The sequence below is a fragment of the Mus musculus genome, chromosome 6 (assembly GCF_000001635.26).
Source record: "Mus musculus strain C57BL/6J chromosome 6, GRCm38.p6 C57BL/6J".
In the NCBI taxonomy this organism is placed as follows: domain Eukaryota; kingdom Metazoa; phylum Chordata; class Mammalia; order Rodentia; family Muridae; genus Mus; species Mus musculus.
In genome coordinates, this window is record NC_000072.6 from 79,800,683 (window position 1) to 79,822,173 (window position 21,491).

General features: G+C 37.4%; 1 protein-coding gene across 1 annotated transcript; it reads left to right on the top strand.

The window, feature by feature from the left end:
- The first annotated feature begins 17,348 nt into the window (after nt 1–17,348).
- On the top strand, nt 17,349–17,682 carry Gm20594 (predicted gene, 20594). Its single transcript, NM_001190732.1, has one exon. The coding sequence runs from the start codon at nt 17,569–17,571 to the stop codon at nt 17,680–17,682; it is 114 nt and encodes a 37-aa protein (NP_001177661.1). The 5' UTR covers nt 17,349–17,568.
- The last annotated feature ends 3,809 nt before the right edge of the window (nt 17,683–21,491 follow it).

The following is a 21,491-nucleotide window of genomic DNA, read 5'->3' on the forward strand; positions in this document are numbered from 1 at the left end:
TATATAGACTTTGTTCATGCTATGTAAAATATATGCAGAAGCTGTTTCACTAAACATAGTCTAAAAGAGCTATAACAATACTGAAACACACACACACACACACACACACACACACACACACACACACACACACACACACAGCCTGACTGAGATTCTGCTGACCTATTCATTTCAGACTCCATTTCATCCTCTCCTACCCTGTATGCAGTGGCACCCTGGCACCATGAGGGAGGAAGCTGAGGGTGGAGCCACAGGAATTGTCTAGATGAGATTAATTGACATGAAAAGAACCACCCTCAATGTAAGAAGTGCCACGGCCTGTGGGGAAGTTTTGGACTGTATAAAATGTAGAAAACAAATTGAAAATCAGCACTGATTACTCTCTGTCTCTTGACTCTGGTTACAATGTGACAAGCTGCATTAAGATTCGTCTGCCTTGACCTCCCAAACAAAAGAAGTGTATGTTCGTTTAAACTTATTTTATCAGGGCATCAAAGCAACAAGTCCAAGCCCCTGATGATGTTGTCTCTCCACTTCCTCCTGTAGCCACAAATTAATGTATGACTTGACAAATAACAATTTTTTAAAAAAAGAAACAAAGCAAGTCATAATTTTTAAACAGGATCTTCATGAGAACATCTAAAACACCAATATGTTTTCTACTCAATAACTTTTTAAAAATATCTTCATCAGATTTTGGTCTCAAAAGGATAGTTCTTATCTCAAATGCAGAAGAAAACATGGGTCTATCATAAAGCATCCTGGACAAAAAGAAGCATTTATCTGATGAGAAACCATTGTGTGTGTGTGTGTGTGTGTGTGTGTGTGTGTGTGTGTGTGTGTGTGTGTTTGTGTGTATGTGTGTGTGTGTTTGTGTGTATGTGTATGTGTGTGTATTGTTTTGTTTAGTAGGTTTCTGACACTGCCACTCTGCTAAACTGCCTTGAATATGTCCCATGCTTCAGAGGACCCTACCTAATGGCAAACCTCTCATTTGTTTCACAAGGGAAATTAAAAGTATTGTCAGGGTCTGCTTTTGCTCCTTTCCTTGTATTGATTTGAGGTTTGGTTGTTTCTCTTTCCTTTTTCAGTTTGGAATAAGCTTTGCATTAATTCACACTGTTTAATTTTGTCTGAGTTCCCTCCATTGAACGGCTTTTCCTAGTTCAAAACTAAAGCCTATGTCTTTTCTACTTAAGTAATTTATTCTTTAATCTTTGCCTCTTTACCTAAGTTTCAGTAGCTTTTCTTTGAGCTGTTCCCCCATGGAGTAATTGCAGCCAATTTCTTATTGCCAAGAAAACACAGTGATCTTGACTTAGATGAGTTGGATGTTGTAGGGTTTTGTTGTTGTGCTGCTTGTTTTGTTTTGTTTTGTTTTGTTTTCTTCATCGATCATTACCCTATATTCTGACACATGGCTTCTTGTCTGTATGATTATCAGTCATTCCCTCCGTTCTTAAAACAGCAGTCAGGTATATGAATGGATGTGCTTTTGAGAGGGTAAAAAAGATGGCAGTGTTTTTTACTACAACTTACTGAGTGTACTCATTCTTTAATATTAATATTTTGAAATATTGGCATATTATGTATGGTGTTTGCATTATTGCATCAGTTCTAGCTCCCATTAGGCTAAGGTCCAAATTTTCTTTATATGTTCAACAAGAAAACAAATTGTACTCTTTTCAAAGGGGTGATGAAATTAACAGAAAAGTTTCTTGAATCTTCAAAACCAGATAGGTACACATCTTTTCACTCAAAATGTATTCATCAGATGGCGTCCCCTATACTTACTCCACATTATATTTTTATACATTCATAAGAATTTGCTGTCTCCAGCAAAACGTTCATTGATGTATATCATCTAGGGTTCCATGGGTTGGCTTATTTTTTGATCAAACTGCTCACTACAGCAAATTTTATTTCCCACAGCCCTTTCCACTACCATATCCCATCCAAATCTCTTCTGCTAAATGTGACTTCTTTCTGAACAGATTTCAATGTCTTTGCCATACTATTGTTCTTGTGTCCCCTGAACTAGCTAGGACAAAAGATTTGGGCAGATTTTTGCCCTCCTACAAAATTCTCTGATGACAGGTTCTATGCTTGAAATGGCACTACAATCTCTCCAAAGCACTTCAGCCTTACAGAAGACACAATTAACATTGTGAACTGAGTAAAATTGAGATATGATTTAGGGCAATATACTGGAATGCACCTTTTAGAAAGATTATTAAAAATTTTATAACTCAGCCAAGGGAACTCTTCAGCCTAATCTATCAATATGAGATTGATTGCAGTAGATCTAGAGAAGAAATTTAGTGGGAGTGTCCTGTGGAAAGTGCTGCTTCTGAGATTTTCATAATAGATTATTCCTCTGTCTAGCTATATACCTGTTTACTTCAACTCAGCCTTGTATTGTTAATTTCCTTCTGTTGTTTTTCTCCCAGGAATGTATCATGTAAATAACTTTATATCTATATTTTACTATCTTTATCTGTATATTTTGCATTTCCTTTACAGCTAGAATAAAGATCAGAAACATGATGTCTCATCTGGATATATGTTAAGGCCTTTCAATAAACTATGAAACTGTGAAAAACAATTTTATCTTCTAAAGGCGTGTAAGTCCCAGGAAATTCATGGAACAACCTCGGACTTCTCCATTCTAGAGTATTCACTTTGTCATAAGGTTCATCCTTTACTTACTTTCTAATTTTCTCACTGTTGTTAAGAATTTACCCTGTTTATTAATTTTAGAGATTATCAATTGTTGACTATTTCCATGGAAATCCTTTTTAATAGAATCCATGAATAACCTGGAGACAATATTACTTTCAAGATTCAGATGCTTCTTCAGTCTCCTTAAATTAGATAATTTGGCAGAATTTGCACTAATTGGATTCATGAATAGACCACCCTCTATCACATTCCATAATTTCTTATGTAAATAGTGGTACAGAAAAAAATGAATTCCTTTTAAAACCTCATCACTAATACAAAACAATCTTATAATGTATATGGAAAAGGCTCAGCTTAGATGCCCTGGTTACTAGGCATTTTAGTCCTTGAGACATTATTATACTTTTGAAATAGTTGAGTATATGAATTTTCAGCCTAAAAATATAGAATTACAGACATAGGTTGATTTGTAGGTATAATTATAATGGTTGCTAACATCCCCTCCTTGGGGGTTGCAGAAATGGCTCAGTGACTAGGAGCACCAGATGCTCTTCTAGATGCCCTAAGTTCAATTCCCAGCACCTACATGGCAGCTCACAGCTGTCTGTAGCTCTAATTCCAGGTGATCCATACCACTAGCCATGCATGTGATCCATACATGTGTGTGTGTGTGTGTGTGTTATTTAGGGTTTCATTGCTGTGAAGAGACACTATGACCAAGCCAATTCTTATTAAGGACATTTAGACATTTAATTGGTGATGATTTACAGTTTCAGAGGTTCAGTATATTATCATCATGGTGGGAAGGATGGCATTCTGCAGGTAGACTAAGTGTTGATGGAGCCAAGAGTTCTACATCTTGAACAAAAGGCACCCAGGAGAAAAATATTTTCTACTGGCAGCCAAAAAAAACAAAACAAAACAAAACAAACAAACAAAAAAAAAAAACCACAAAAGATCAGTTACACTCTGGGCAAATCTTGAGCGTAGGACCCCAAAACCCACTTTCACAATTACATACTTCTTCCAACAAAGTGACACCTACTCCAACAAGGCGTGTGGCACTCTTAATAGTGCCACTTTTCATAGGTCAAGCATATTTAAATCACCACAATATGCATTTAGGCAAAATACTCATGCACATAAAATAAAATAAATAAAAAGTTATATTTAACCTTTTTCCCCTCAGTCCCCAACTCTAGCAGGCATCCATGAGAAATATCAAGCCATGATGCTGGGCAGAGACGCAAATAGGCTAATTCCAGATGCTCACCTTTCCTTCCTCTTCTTCACATACAACTCCACTGTTTGATCACCAGCTCTTTAGCAAGCCCCTTGTTGTGGCCTCCCCTCTTTTCTACCTCATCTCCTGAAGATCACTCAAAATTTTATTTAATTATTTTTAATTTTTTTCCACAAACAGTAGAAACCTCTGGACATGGAAGCAAAGGATTCTCACCTTCCTTTTTTTTAATTTTTAATTTTTTTTACATTCCAGATTTTATCCCCCTTCCACTCCACCCTCTAACTGTTCCATATCTCATACCTCCTCCCACCATCTCCAAGAGAATGTCCCCATCCCCAATACCACCAACGTCCCCAAGGGGCCCCAAGTCTCTCTAGGGTTAGGTGTATCTTCTCTGACTGAGTTCAAACCCAGCAGTCCTCTGCTGCATATGTGTTGGTGGCCTCATATCAGCTGGTATATGCTGCCTGGTTTGTAGCTCAATCCAGGTTAGTTGAGACTGCTGGTCTTCCTATAGAATCACCTTCCTTCTCAACTTCTTTCAGCTTTTTCCTAATTTAGCCACAGGGGTTACCAGCTCTGTCCATCACAGACTTTCATATCCTACCTTCTTTACCCTAGCTCTTCCCTTTATCCCAGACCTCACCCAATTGGAAGAGTATATATAGGTCTATACTTATTTTCCTGCACAAGACTCAACTGCAAATAGATCAAAACATTCAACATAAGACAAGATACACCTAATCTGGTAGAAGAGAAAGTAGAGAAAATCTTGAACTCAGTGGCAAAAGACTGTGAACAAAACACCATTAATAAGGTACTAAGATCAACAATTAATAAATAGAGCCTCATGAAATAGAAAAGTTTCTCCTCAGGAAAGAACACCATCCTTTGGACAAATTTGCACCCTAGGAATGGGGCAAAAGTTTTACCAACTAGTCTTATTAGAATACTAATATACACAATACATAAACAACACATTCATCATCAGAGACACTTCATCCAGCAACTGGTAGGAACAGATGCAGAGACCCACAGACAAACACTAAGCAAAGATGGGGGAATTCTGCACAACAGGGAGCAAAAGGATTTTAAGAGATAGAGGGGTCGAGGACACCATAAGAACAGGAGCCACATAATCAAAGAAGAAGTGGTCATAGAGGGAAACAGAGGCTGAAGTAACAATCCGAGAGCCTAGATGGGCCTAAGCAAGGTCTTGAGAACATGTTATATTTGTATAGCTTGGTGTTCTTGTGGAACTCACAAAGTAGGAAGAAGGGATAACTCTAGCTCTTTTACCTGCCTTTAGGTCCCTTTTTCTCCTATTGGGTTGCCTTGTTCTGACTTGATATGAGGGCGGTTCCTAGTCTTATTGTAATTTGTTATGTCATGTTCGGTTGGTATCCCTGGGAGACCTGCTCTTTGCTGAAGAGAAACCAAGGAGAAGTAAGATGTGGGGGAGGGGAACTAGAAGAAGTGGAGGGAGGGGAACTGTGATCAGCATGCAATGTTTGAGACAATAATAGTAGTGGTAGTAATAATAGTAGTAGGAATAGTAGTAGTGGTGGTAACAACAACAAAAACAACAATAATAATAACAATAACAATAGATTCAAAGAGGGGGGAAAAAAGAGTGTTTGTTTTTCTTACAGATGATTAGAGTTTGGTTCCCAGCACACATATGCTAGCTCATAATCATCTGTAATTCTAAATCAAAGAAATCTGATGTCCTCTTATAGCTATTGTGGGTGCTACACTTATGATCTTGCATGCATGCATGCACACACACACACACACACACACACACACACACACAAACACAATTAACAAGCAATAAATCTCTAAATAAATATCTCCAGATAGTAAGAAAACAAATAATACAATTAAAAAGTGGATTACAGATCTCAGCAAAGAATTATCAAAAGAGAAAACTCAAACAACTGAGACATTTAAAAAAAATGTTCAACATCCTTAGCTATTAGGGAAATGAAAATCAAAACTAGAAACTTCATCCATCAGAATTGGTAAGAGCAATAAAGCAAATGACAGTTCATGCTGGCAAGGATGTGGATTAAGGGAACCACTCATTCATTGCTAGTGGGAATATAAACTTGTACAGCCATTAATGAAATAGGGATGAGGTTCCTCAGAAAGCCAGAAATAGATCTTCAAAATCAAAATCTACTGCTTATGGGTATGTATTTGAAAGATTTACTTGCACAACCATGCTCATTTCTGCTTTATTAATAATAGCCAGAAATTGGTAACAACCTGGATGATGAATGTGAATGGATGATGCTAGGAAAAAAAATCAACCTTAGTGAGGTAACACAGACAGAGAAAGGTACATATGTTATTTACATACATTTAAGTGTATATGTTGATATGAGCTGTTGAGTCAATGATGAGCAAGCTACAGTTCACAGAATCACAGATGACAAATATAGAGTAGAGGACTAGAACAAATAAATCTTCACAGGGAAGGGAAATAGAATGGATAATTATTGATGGGTAACAGGCAAGACAAGAACAGTAGAATCAAGCAGGAAGGGGAAAATGATGATGACAGAAGAAAGAGTGAAAGCCAGAGGACCATATACAGTGTAGAAGCATAATATTGTACAAGGATTGATTCTAAAATATATACATATATGAAGGTAGTCTAAATGAATGACCAAATAATGGTGGATACAACAGACCCATTAGACAACTCTTGTCACCAAATGAAGCTTCCAATTCCAGAAATGGGTTACATTTAATTGAGTTATTTACCAAAGGGGTCCCATAGAAACCTACAACAACCCAACTGTTGCCAAATATATAAGTTGGTCTCCAGAAACAGATGACATGTTCCTGTTGCTGAAGATAACACCTACATAATATACTGAACATCAAGAAGTAAAAAGAAGCCAATAGAGAAATTTCACTCCTGTTGACTTCTTGGTACTGGAAGGTGTTCTACATGCTACCAAAAGAGAGAAGTAAACACTAACTCAACTACAAACTATTATAGACCTTCAATATACATCACTATTATATTAATATAGTTATTCGTCTATAACACTATTATAGACCACTGCTCTATAATAGAGTCCTGCTGCAAGATATGCTAGTGTAATGGTGGTACAGATCTTGTGGGAGTAACCAACAGATGCCTAACTGGGCTTAAGATCTACTTGACAATGCACACCTGAAGCTGCTTTGGTAACAAGAAACTAAGACTAGGTAGTCCAGGGACCTTGAAGATAACCAAACGCTACTGTTCTATTAAAGGAACATAGCAATAAAATGACTCCGAATGATTTTTTTTTGCTATACCGATAGACCAATGCCTTGCTCAGTCATTATCAAAGAAGCTTCCTCTTGCAGCAGATGGACATAATTATAGAGACCCACAGTTATACATTTCACAGAGTATCATCTTTGAACAGTGAGCTCCAAACAGGATGTCTCCATCCAGTCCCTTCCATCTGGGCTCAAGGAATCTTTAAAATGAGGAGATGTAAACATTATAATGGCAGAGGTGATAGAAGACACCAAGGAAGCAAAACCTTCCAAACACAGTAGAACCAGTGCACATGAAATAGTACAGGCTGCATGCAGCAGCATGCACAGGGTTTTCACAAGTCTGTACAAAATGGGGTCCTAGAGATGAAAGGAGAAATGGATAGATTACCCAATTCCTAGCCCAGAGGCTATCTCCAACTGATAACTTCTTCCAAATGATAAGTTAGTTTTCTCCAAGGGAATCTCGTTGGGAAAACACACTATTCTTAAGGGTAGGCTATATGCCCAGCAGCAGATGGAAAAAAAAAAAAAAGCAACCTCGATAGCCAGTTTGGTTGTACTCTGTTTCATAAGGTCATGTCAAAATTTTTTATTTTTCTTTTAAAAATTTTCCCTCCAAACTCACTCTTTTTTTTTTTAATCTTATAGGGTCATTGTATATGTGTCATGCCTTCCAGTTTTGTGTTTTTGGTGGGAGTCTTGCATGTGTGAATGAGTAGGTCTCTATAGCTATATCTGTTTCTCATGCCCTTTCCTGAGTTCTTTTCCTTCTGCTTGCTTGTTTTGACCTATTTAAATGTGTTTCTATTCGGTTTATCTTATTTTATTATTATCCCTTATATGTCTGATTGTAATGAGAAACAGAAAAAGAGTTAAGCTGGGTGCAAGGGGAATTGGTGGGGAATTCAAGGAACAGAGGGAGGAGAAACTGTAATCAGGATATATTGTATGAAAAATCTATTTTTAATAAAAGAAAAAATCTGTACTTGTAAACTGCTGTGTGTAGTATATATTAGCATAAAGTTTGGGTAGGCAATTTTGTTGTGATTATGATAATGATTTGAATGAAATACAAGTCTAGAATCCTTATGAAACTATCATAAGACCTAAAAATAGAGGCTTAAGTGCTCCACCGAGTAGGCACTTTGAAAACACATATATGGCCTCTTTCCAGAGTCAACTAATAATTTTCACTAAGAAATTACAACTGAAGTTCATTCATAGTAAAATTCTGCCAATACATATCAATTTACCATATCACTACTCTTATTTATGATATAAGGTACAAACATAGTCGTTTGAAGATATAAACATAATTACTTTGTAGGGCTGAAACTTTGCTCTGTTTCTATTTTCTATGCTTTTTTTTGGTTCCATGCTGTCTTCAAATACATAAGCATACTTTAATAGTAACTTTGAAAGACCTTGTATTACAAAGACCAGAAAGCTATAGTGTCAGAAGTAAATGTGGATCATCAGCTGGTTCTGTAAATGAAGCCATGTTATAAGACAGGTGAGCCTATTTTCTTATTTATTTATTCTCCCAGTCTGTTTTCACAAAGTGACACAGATTTCAAGTACTTGTGAAGAAGACCATATGGACACAGAGAAAATCCTGTAATATTTATTTCTTGCTTCAGTGAATTAAACAATTGATTGTCCTTCTGTTTAACTTGCAAGGGATATCTCAGAGATCAGATTATGGACAATATTTTTGTAAAAGCACAGTTTTACTTGCATAAAGAGCCAGGATATTTCCTCAGACAAAGTTGTTCCACAGCCAGCTAAAACTCCCAGGTGGAAGACTCCACCAACAGATGCAAGCTTCTGACTACTAGTATATTTTAGCAAGCTATTCCAACAGTGATTTTTTATTTAGTTAAAAATATTTTTATTACAATTCAGGCTTAAATAAGCTCTGTGTCTCTCTGTTATGATACTTTCATTTTCTGGCCTTTCTTTTTAAACTTCATCTGAATAGAAGCAGATGGAATTCCAGAACTAAAGAAAATGCATAAAGATTCTAGTTTCTTGTTTAGAAATGAAACTGTAAAAGATCAAAGAATATAGGTATCATACAAAAAATAAACTGGGAGTTAATGTCAGGGATGCAAATCTGTTATGATGACTATTGTTAAACCATTGTTGGTTGATACAAAATTTTGAGTGTATAGCTACAATATCTGATATTAAGTGCCGAATATGTATTCCTTTAAGCACAGTTTTTTATGAATCATAACATTTACCAATATTCCAAAGTATATGAATCAAAGGTGAAAATATCAACCTATAAGATTTTCACACATGGCCCACAATGTTGATTACATTCTCAATCACATGAAGAAATGGAAGCTGACTCAATGACATTTTTTCTTGTTGTTGTTTCCATGTTAAAATATGCATTCTTGTCACAAAGCACTAAAATTCTCATTACAAAGCCAGACAGTAATGTCCTCAGGAAGTCTTATAGACAACCTTCCAGAACCTCCTCCACGCCATTCTGGGAAAAGGCAGAAGAAAAAAATTAGCAATGCTTTCTAGCCTGGCTTTAGGGGCTGATGGCAGTAAACGAAAAAATATATATGTTAAATTGGACAACCTTGTCCTGTGGAAAAAGAAATTCTCCTTTTTTGCTTGTAGCTCTTCATCTATGGGCAGGGTCCTGTGACATTTCCTGTCTACACTTGTATGTCAACTGGTGTTATCACTATGCAAGTTTTGGGGTGAGACACAGGAGGAGTTCTTTTTGGGAAAGGAGATATAGAAATAATGTAAATAGAGGATTTTTTGAATGACTTCTCCAAAAAACCCTAAAAATGTAAATAAAAAATACTTGTAAAGAATGAGAAGACCATCTTGGCACATACTCTCAAGTCTTAAGCAAATATATATGCTAGAATACATAAAGGTATGAGAGAATAATGATGTCAATTATAATTATGTATAACATACATGCTTAATATAAATATATTCATATATTTTCTCAAGGATTTTTATGTAATAAAAAGACATGAATTCACATGCCAGCATTAAAATTTTATTACTGAGAAGAGAAATTTAATGAACTGAACATCAGACTATATAGTTTACAGTTTAAAATAAACATATATTACTTGTAGATGAAAAATACTGTTTTAAGTTGTTTTGAAAGTCAATTTATCTATTATAATAGCCATTCAAATGGTTTATTTTGTATTGCTTTGTTAAATGTATACATTTCTTTAGATTTTCTATTTAAACAAGGTTCGTTATTAAAAAGAGGATGTGAGGAAAATTGTGAAGACACTTTGTCCCCACCAAGGGTTGCCAACTGAACCTAGATGGTTAGGCTTATGGAGCATAGCTAACCTCAGACTTGAACAAAGACATCTTTCTTACAGAGCTGATATAAACATTGAGAATTACATAATATCCTAACTATATAATAGTAACACATCAGGGCTCAGAAGTTGAGAGCATGTACAAGAAGAGCAGAGATTGCACCCCAACACCAAAACCATACCTCTCAGAAACACTTGTAATTCTACTTTGAAGAAATCTGATGTCTCCTGTCTTATAAATCACCTACACATACCTTGGCATATAAAAACACATGGGTATAGATACATACACTGACATAGAAACATATACACGCCAACACATGCACAACTTAAATTAGAAATCACAAGCAGCTTCCAATTTCTAAAATAATCAAAACATTACAGATTTTTTAAAAAATGCAGCACTATCTTCCTGTCATTAAACAAATATGTTGTTATCATTGATTTGAGTGAAAGTATGTTAATGGTATTAAATTATTTTCTTCTAGTTACTACTGGCTATAAAATTTCTAAGTAATTGATGATATTTAATCTAAAGCATGATCTTTGATCAAAAATTAACTTCTAGGAATTTTTTAAAAATATATAATAATGATGTATCAAATTTTATACAGATGGGTATATTTAATTACCAGTCAGTACTTATAAACAAAATTTTTAAAAATTGACAAAGAAAAAAATGAGCTATTGGGTGTTGGAAATATTGAGAAAGTTGTGAGCGAATTGCTAAGTTGAAGAGAGCTAGAGTCTTCCCCTCTGGGGCTGGATAGACAAAAAAGGGGAGACTAAAATCATGTGATAAGAGATTATTTCACGGTGTGAATAGGTGTACCTTATCTGTAGATGAAGTTTATGGAAGTGCTATAACTCCAGAGAGAAGCAGAAAAAGAAGAGCTGTATTTTTATCTGTGGTCCAGGCTCAACTGTCTGCCAGACTAAAGCTGGCCTAGATGTTCACAGAAAGCAGCTGCAGAAGTCTGACTCCAGGATTGGTAGGCAGAGAAGTGGAGGGACAGATCAATGGGCAAAGAGTGAAGTGTCATCAAATTAGAAAAAAGTATTAGTAAAAAGCTATCAACCATAACATAAACTTATGAAGACATAATAGCATAAGAGATGTTATATAAGAACAACTGATAAAAATATTCAGAATATAAGGAAAATATATTAGATATATAATTAGAATATATTCTTTATAATTACAATACTATATTTAGAATTTTAGAATATCACATTAACAATATGATTTTCTTCAAGAATTAAGAAAATAAACAATGTATAATACATTTGTATAATTGGTTGCTCTCTGTTCATAGCTATGAAATTTAATATTGATGGGACTAGTGTGGGCTTCAGAGTAAATAGCATGGTTCTATACTTAGCTTTGAAGAAATTAGTAATTGACAGAAAATATCTTCACATAAAACCAGAGATACTGAAACTTATAGAGGAGAAAGTGGGGAAAAGCCTCGAAAATATTGGCACAGGGGGAAATTCCTGAATAGAACAGCAATCGCTTGTGCTGTAAGATCGAAAATTGACAAATGGGACCTCATGAAACTGCAAAGCTTTGTAAGGCAAAAGACACAGTCAATAAGACAAAAAGGACACCAACAGATTGGGAAAGGATCTTTACCTATCCTAAATCAGATAGAGGACTAATATCCAATATATATAAAGAACTCAAGAAGGTGGACTCCAGAAAATCAAATAACCCCACTAAAAAATGGGGCTCAGAGCTAAACAAAGAATTCTCACCTGAGGAATGGCTGAGAAACACCTGAAAAAATGTTCAGCATCCTTAATCATCAGGGAAAAGCAAATCAAAACAACCCTGAGATTCAATCTCACACCAGTCAGAATGGCTAAGATCAAACATTCAGGTGACAAAAGATGCTGGTGAGAATGTGGAGAAAGAGGAACACTCCTCCATTGTTGGTGGGATTTCAAGCTTGTACAACCACTCTGGAAATCAGTCTGGCAGTTTCTCAGAAAATTGGACAGGGTACTACTGGAGGATCCTGCAATACCTCTCCTGGGCATATATCTAGAAGATGTTCCAACTAGTAAGAAAGGAACACGCTCCACTATGTTCATAGCAGCTTTATTTATAATAGTCAGAAGCTGGAAACAACCCATATGCCCCTCAACAGAGGAACGGATACAAAAAATGTGGTACATTTACACAATGGAGTACTACTCAGCTATTAAAAAGAAAGAATTTTTGAAATTCCTTGGCAAATGGTTGGACCTGATGGGCATTATCCTGAGTGAGGTAACCCAATCACAAAAGAACTCAAATGATATGTACTCACTGATAAGTGGATATTAGCCCAGAAACTTAGAATACTCAAGATATAAGTTACAATTTGCAAAACACATGAAACTCAAGAAGAACGAAGACCAAAGAGTGGACACTTTGCCCCTTCTTAAAATTGGGAGAAAAACACCCATGGAAGGAGTCAAAGTTTGGAGCTGAGACAAAAGTATGGACCATCTAGAGACTACCATATCCAGGGATCCACCCCATAATCAGCCTCCAAACGCTGACACCATTGCACACACTAGCAAGATTGTGCTGATAGGACCCTGATATAGCTGTCTCTAGTGAGACTATGCGGAGGCCTAGCAAACACATAAGTGGATGCTCACAGTCAGCTATTGGATGGATCACAGGGCCCCCAATGGAGGAGCTAGAGAAAATACCAAAGGAGCTAAAGGGATCTGCAACCCTATAGGTGGAACAACATTATGAACTAACCAATACCCTGGAGCTCTTGTCTCTAGCTGCATATGTATCAAAAGATGGCCTAGTCGTCCATCAATGGAAAGAGAGGCCCGTTGGACTTGCAAACTTTATATGCCCCAGTACAGGGGAACATCATGGCCAAAAAGTGAGAGTGGGTGGGTAGGGGTTGAGGGGGAGTGTATGGGGGACTTTTGGGATAGCATTGGTAATGTAAATGAGTAAAATAACTAATTAAAAAAAAGAAGAGAAAAAAAGTATTAAATATTTACATTAACATATTTGACACATTAAACTCTCTGATTTGAAGTTCACATAACAATTGATACAAAATTTAGGACTTTGTATAATTTGGATTTTATCCTTTTGTGGGTATTATAAACTGCTGAGGATAGGGAGGGTTCATGGATTCCTGAATACTCAACCACTCAAACAACTGCTCTATATACCCAGCTCCAGAGACAAAAAAAAAGGTCATGTATTTAGAGAGACAAATATGAGCAGAAAAACTTGATTTATAGTTAATTCAAGAGAGAAGAACAAGAGATTCCACATACATGTTCTTAGCACTCAATCTGGACAAGGTAATAAAAATTGATTTTCATTAAGTGAAAAGAAGGGAAAAGATGGCCTTAGACTTCTTAGCATCTATGATGTTTTGAAAATGGTTGATGTAAGCACCAGACACTGACCCGCATAGAAATCATCACGCTACATTTTCTTTCTTTCTCCCCCCCCCCACCCCGGGGATATCTAATAATCCTTTCGTTTTTCCAATTTTTTATTAGGTATTTACTTCATTTACATTTCAAATGCTATCCCAAAAGTCCCCTATACACTTCCCCCTGATGCTTCCCTTCCCACCCATTCCCACTTCTTGGCCCTGGTGTTTCTCCTGTACTGGGGCATATAAAGTTTGCAATACCAGGGGCCTCTCTCCCAATGATGGCCGACTAGGCCATCTTCTGATACATATGCAGCTAGAGACACAAGCTCAGGGGGTACTGGTTAGTTCATATTCTTGTTCCACCTATTGGGTTGCAGACCCCTTCAGCTCCTTGGGTACTTTCTCTAGCTCCTCCATTGGGGGCCCTATGTTCCATCCAACAGCTGACTGTGAGCATCTACTTCAGTGTTTGCCAGGCAACGGTATAGCCTCACAAGAGATAGCTATATCAAGGTCCTTTCAGCAAAATCTTGCTGGCGTATGCAAAAGTGTCTGCATTTGGTGGCTGATTATGGGATGGACCTCTGGGTGGGGCAATCTCTGGATGGTACATCCTTTTGTCTCAGCTCCTAACTTTGTCTCTGTAACTCCTTCCATGGGTGTTTTGTTCCCAATTCTAAGCAGGGGCGACATGTTCACATTTTGTTCTTCTTCTTCTTCTTCTTCTTCTTCTTCTTCTTCTTCTTCTTCTTCTTCTTCTTCTTCTTCTTCTTTCTTCTTCTTCGAGTTTCATGTGTTTTGCACATTGTATCTTGGGTATTCAAAGTTTCTGAGCTAATATCCAATTATCAGTGAGTGCATATCATGTGAGTTCTTTTGTGATTGGGTTACCTTACTCAGATCCATACATTTGCTTAGGAATTTCATAAATTCATTGTTTTTAATAGCTCAGTAGTATTCCGTTGTGTAAATGTACCACATTTTCTTTATCCATTCCTCTGTTGAGGGACATCTGGATTATTTCCAACTTCAGGCTATTATAAATAAGTCTGCTATGAACATAGTGGAGCATGTGTTCCTATTACCAATTGGAACATCTTCTGGATATATGCCCTGGAGAGGTATTGTTGGATCCTCCAGTAGTACTATGTCCAATTTTCTGAGGAACCGCCAGACTAATTTCCAGAGTGGTTGCACAAGTTTATAATTCCACCAACAATGGAGGAGTGTTCCTCTTTTTCCACATTCTTGCCATCATCTTTTGTCACCTGATTTTTTGATCTTAGCCATTCTAACTGGTGTGAGGTGGAATTTCAGAGTTGTTTTGCTTTGCATTTCCCTGATGATTAAGGATGCTGAATTACTTCAGACTTCTCAACAGAGACTATGAAATCTAGGAGATCCTGGACAGATGTCATACATGCACTAAGAGAACACAAATGCCCACCCAGGCTACTATACCCACCAAAACTCTCAATTACCATAGATGGAGAAACCAAAGTGTTCCATGACAAAACCAAATTCACACAGTATCTTTCCAGGAATCCAGCTCTTCAAAAGATAATAATGGGAAAACACCAATACAAGGATGGAAACTATGCCCTAGAAAAAGCAAGAAATTAATCCTTCAACAAAAAAAAAAAAAAAAAAAAAAAAAAAAAGACAGCAGACAGCCACAAGAACAGAATGCCAACTCTAAAAAGAAAAATAATAGGAAGCAACAATTACTTTTCCTTAATATCTCTTAATATCAATGGACTCAATTCCCCAATAAAAAGACATAGACTTACAGACTGGCTATACAAACGTGACCCAAAATTTGACTGCTTACAGGAAACCCATCTCAGGGAAAAAGACAGACACTACCTCAGAATGAAAGGCTGGAAAACAATTTTCCAAGCAAATGGTCTAAAGAAACAAGCTGGAGTAGCCATTATAACATCTAGTAAAATAGACTTCCAACACAAAGTTATCAAAAAAGACGGGGGGGGGGGCACTTCATACTCATCAAAGGTAAAATCTTCCAAGATGAACTCTTAATTCTGAATATCTATGCTCCCAATGCAAGGGCAGTCACATTCATTAAAGAAAATGTAGTAAAGCTCAAAGCACACATTGCACTTCACACACTAATAGTAGGAGACTTCAACACTCCACTTTCATCAATGGACAGATCCTGGAAACAGAAACTAAACAGAGACACAGTGAAACTAACAGAAGTTATTAAACAAATGGATTTAACATATATATACAGAACATTTTATCCTAAAACAAAAGGATATACCTTCTCCAAAATTGACTATATAATAGGTCACAAAACAGGCCTCAACCTATACAAAAATACTGAAATTGTTCCTTGTATCCTATCAGATCACCATGGACTAAGGCTGATCTTCAATAACAACATAAATAATACAAAGCCAACATTCATGTTGAAAAAGAACAACACTCTCCTCAAAGATACCTTGGTCAATGAAGAAATAAAGAAATTAAAGACTTTTTAGAGTTCAATGAAAATGAAACCACAACATACCCAAACTTATGGGACACAAAGCATTCCTGAGAGGAAAACTCATAGCTCTGAGTCCTTCCAAAAAGAAACTAGAGAGAGTATACACTAGCAAGCTACATTTTCTAACACCATTATTTTTCAGAAGCATGGTCACCCAAACCAAGTGCCTGTTCCATGTACACATTTTTTTAATTAGGTATTTTCTTTATTCACATTTCAAATGTTATCTCCTTCCCTGGTTCCCCCCCCCCCCCCACACACACACAGACACACACGCAAGCCTCCCTATCCCCTCCCCCTGCTAACCAACCTACCCATTCTCACTTCCCTGTCATGGTATTCCCCTTCTCTGGGGCATGGAGTCTTCACAGGTCCCAGAGCCTCTCCTCCAATTGATGTCTGACAAGGCCACCCTCTGCTACATATGCAGCTGCAGCCATGTATCCCTCCATGTGTACTCTTTGGTTGGTGGTTTAGTCCCTGGGAGCTCTGGGGGTAATTATTGATTGATATTGTTGTTCTTCCTATGTGGCTGCAAACCCATTCAGCTCCTTGGGTTTTTTCTCACTCCTCCTTTGAGGACCTTGTGCTCACAAAGAGTCTTGTACAAATCCTTTGACATGTTCCTGCTAATGCCTATTTCCTATGAGTGCCCTACCTGCATGCCAGGGAATCTCCTTCTACCTGCTCCTACGAATTGATTCTCCCTGTCTTGAATATAGTTAAGGACTTCTGTGCTTGGTTTTGACAAAGACTTCCTCAGGAAGGGTCATATGAGTAACAAGAATCTTAATTCTCCAAACATACATGTATAACAACTCAGATAACCATTCTTAGTTAATCAGGCTATAGGCCACAATCACACAATAAAGAAACATAAAACTACTCTGTTAATCCAACACAGGAATACCTTAAGGAAAGATAAAAAAATAAATAAATAAAAGGAACTCAGAAAACAAAAACCCCGCCTGTTTACCAAAAACATCATCTCTAGCGTAATAAGTATTAGAGGCACTGCCTGCCCAGTGACTAAAGTTAAACTGCTGCAGTATCCTGACCGTGCAAAAGTAGCATAATCAATTGTTCCTTAATTAGGGACTAGCATGAATGGCTAAAGGAGGGTTCAACTGTCTCTTATTTTTAATCAGTGAAATTGACCTTTCAGTGAAGAGGCTGAAATATAATAATAAGACGAGAAGACCCTTGGTTTTCTGTACATAGGCACTCTACAGCTTCAGGCCCAAGACTGCTGGTGTTTCTCACCTCTTTCGGGTATTCAGTTTCTTCACTCAACTGTAGATTACATTTTTAATAGGACTTAGAAAATTATCATTACATAATTTTGAATTTTGAATCTATGATTTTGCTTTCCATGTAGTGAGAGTAAATACACTTGGAGAAGCGATGCAAGATAATATACTCAGGCTCAGATACCTAATAGCTTATTTTTTAAAGCATTAGTCACATAGAACAGTAATGAGTGAAAACAGAGTTAAGAAACTAGGTAAGATTTGAAATGTATGACTCCAAGGTTGTTCAGCAAAGTCAAAGGCAGCATGAAAGAATTTAGAATTTCTAATACTTTAGATGGTTGTCTAAAATAAATTAGTTTTTTGTTCCCCTCAGGACATTCAGGTGTTCATCTTTTTAAAAAAGAAAGAGAGAGAGAGAGAGAGAGAGAGAGAGAGAGAGAGAGAGAGAGAGAGAGGAATGAAGGAAGGAAGGAAGGAAGGAAGGAAGGAAAGAAAGAAAGAAAGAAAGAAGGAAAGAAGGAAAGAAGAAAGAGAAAAGAGTTAATGAAATATGTTTACACCATCACAATATTTTCTTACAAGAAAATTTAAAGAAGAACCAAGAGTACCTGAATTATGTCTACAGTAAATACTGTCCTACATTGCAAAATTTCTTCTGCAAGTTATGACTGAGAATTAGGTTTATCTGTGATTTTCTTCCCTTCTTAGAAGTGGTCAGGACTTTGGTCCAAAGTCATGTAATATATGAAATAGGACAGACTTTAGTGTCCACTCCTGGCTTCTTTCATTAGTTTGATGGTAAAAGAAACAGCAGTGAATTCATATTGATGCAGAAATGAAATGTTGAGGTTCAGGGAGCTGACTGGACAGACTGGTGGTTCATGTGGGAAATATAAAACTTTTCATTACTTTGGGTTTTTAAGAGATTTTTGGTATCTCCAGAATATATAAATCTCAAGATTATTAAAAATTATCATATTAATTTTATAATTTGATATATTATTTTGAATCCTCATTTGATTACAACTATTTTGCACAAAGAAACTGAATTATCTTTCAGTTGTATGATATCATAAATCTCTGTCTTTGGTATGCCAGGAGGGTCAAACAATTTCTTTTTGCTGCAGGCATTATAGTACCTATAATTGAGAGCCCTGTGTGTTTTACTATGTAATCTTATACATGGAAAATAGATTCTTGTCAGCATGATTTTGGATTCTCTTTATTAATTCATCTAGTATCTTTAGTGACACATTTTAAACATTCATAAATAAAGACCATTTTCCGTTTGGAAATTAATTTGAATTCCCAAACAGAAAAGTGAATTTCTCTGCCTTTATGTTACAGTCATTATATAACCAATTTCCTAACCTTCCATATTCTTTTTTGCCATGTTAGTGGAGTGGTGTTATGCATATATGCATTTTATTTGCATCTGTAAGGCTAACACATGAGTCGATGCTTACGTTCTTCTGAGTTTGAGCATATAGAGGCCTGAGGTTGACATCCAGAATTTCCCACTACTCATTCTGCATCTTATTCAATGAGACAAGTTCACTCAGTCAAACCCAAATATACTTCGGCTAGTCTCATTAGCCAGCTTGCTCTGAAAACACTGCCTCTGCCACCTGAGGCTAGAATTACATCTTGGCCAATTTGGCACATGTCACTAGCCCTTCCTCACTTTTGAACTTAAACTGTGTAAGGCACTAAGAAACACAAAATATGTGACTCTACAAATTTGTCTTCTAGAGCTCAATGCCGTGATGTAAGGACAATATGTATAAGGTATTGCCAGGCTTTCATGGCTCCTGCTTGCAGTTTAATTATTCATGACTACTTCTATATAGTTTATAGATGTTGGCTTTTGCTGGGGCAGTCTCTCAGCTAGCTATCTTTCCTTCACTTCTCAGCCATCCTGACTGCCCACTTCCCTTCCCCTGTGTCTTCTCTTTTCCCTGATGTATTGGCTGGTTTTGTGTGTCAACTTGACACAAGCTGGAGTTATCACAGAGAAAGGAGCTTCAGGTGAGAAATGCCATCATGAGATCCAGCTGTAAGGCATTTTCTCAATTAGTGATCAAGTGGGGAGGTCTGCTTGTGAGTGGTGCCATCCCTGAGCATGCCTGACAGGAGGGAGAGGAAACATACGGTATCCACCTCCAGCAGGAAGACAGGACATCAAGTGAGGGAGAGGGGGGCCATTCCACAATCACAACTCTGACCCATAATTGTTCCTATCTGAAAGAATTAAAGGGATGGAAATTGAGAGGAGCCTGAGGAAAAGATGGTCCAGGGACAGGCCCAATGTGGGATCTAGCTGACGGAGAGGTCCCAAGGCCTGACACTATTAGTGAGGCTATGGAGAGCTCACAAAAAGGAACTTGTCATGCCAGACCTCTGAAACAACAAGTAGCTGAAAGAGTCAGATGCAGACATTTGAACCCAACAAATGGACAGAAGCAGCTGACACTTGTAGTTGAATTAGAGAAGGCTGAAAGAAGCTGAGGAGAGAACTGCTCTGTAGGAAGACCAGCAGTCTCAATTAATCTGGACTCACGAGATCTCTCAAACATTAGACCACCAAACAGGCAGCATACACCAGCTGATATGAGGCCCCGAACACAGTACAGTAGAGGACTACCTGATCTGTGTTCATTCAGAGATCATGCACTTAACCGTGAAGAGACTGGAGGCTCCAAGGAGTTTAGAGGTCAGGTGGAGTGGGGGATGGGGACATCCACATGGAGCCAGGAGGTTGGGGAGGAGGTATGGGATGTGGAACAATTGGAGAGTAGATGGGGGGGTATAAAATATGAAGTGTAAGAAATGAATAAATTTTTAAAAAGTAAAGAAAGCTGAGCAAGCCAGGGGAAGCAAACCAGTAAGTAACATCTCTTTCTCTCCCTCTCCCTCTGCCTCTCCCTCTCCCTCTCCCTCTCCCTCTCTCTCTCTCTCTCTCTCTCTCTGACTGGAAGTTGCACCTCAATACTTCCTGCCCCCATCTTTAGGGTGCCAGCTCTTATTACACAAAAATCTGCATTCCAGTTTTAGCCAATCAGTAGCAAGACCACTCAATCACTAAGCTACCACTCAGGTTGCCTTTAGGCATTGAGGGCTGCCTGACCTTCATATTTTGAGCAGATGAGGAAGGACAAGCATTTCCAAGTAGAAAACCAGTGATGGGCCAATGACAAAACTGAAATCCTGCTAGCACTTAGCTCTCTGCTAGAACAGCAATCAACAACTTAAAATATAGGGTCATACCCCCATACAGTATAAGGGAAGGTCACCCCAACAATAAGGAAACTCATATATAATCTGTCACTTTATACTTGTGTGAAAAACATTCCAAAGACACAAGTTCATTCCAACTGGTGTAGCCAATGACTTTAAGCCTAATTCCTTAACCTAGTGTCAAGGGCTAGCATACAAGAAAGGAGCCTTCTGTTTTTGTCATACATAGATACATATGCACTTAGGCAAATATACATGTACAACTGTCATTGAAATAGAAATGCACAGTCATACAGAAACATTCTTGGCTTACTAATTTCTATGTTCTTCATGCAACTGTTGATGGTAATAAATTGTATGTCTGAGGGGTAGAATGATGGCTCAGAAACTAAAAGCTCCTGCTGCCTATACAAGGGACTTGCATTTGGATCCAACAGCCATATGTTGTGACTCACAACCTGAGTAATTCTAGCTCCAGATGACAGGATTTCCTGTTTTGACCCCTCAAGTACATGAACACATGTATGCACACATTCATAC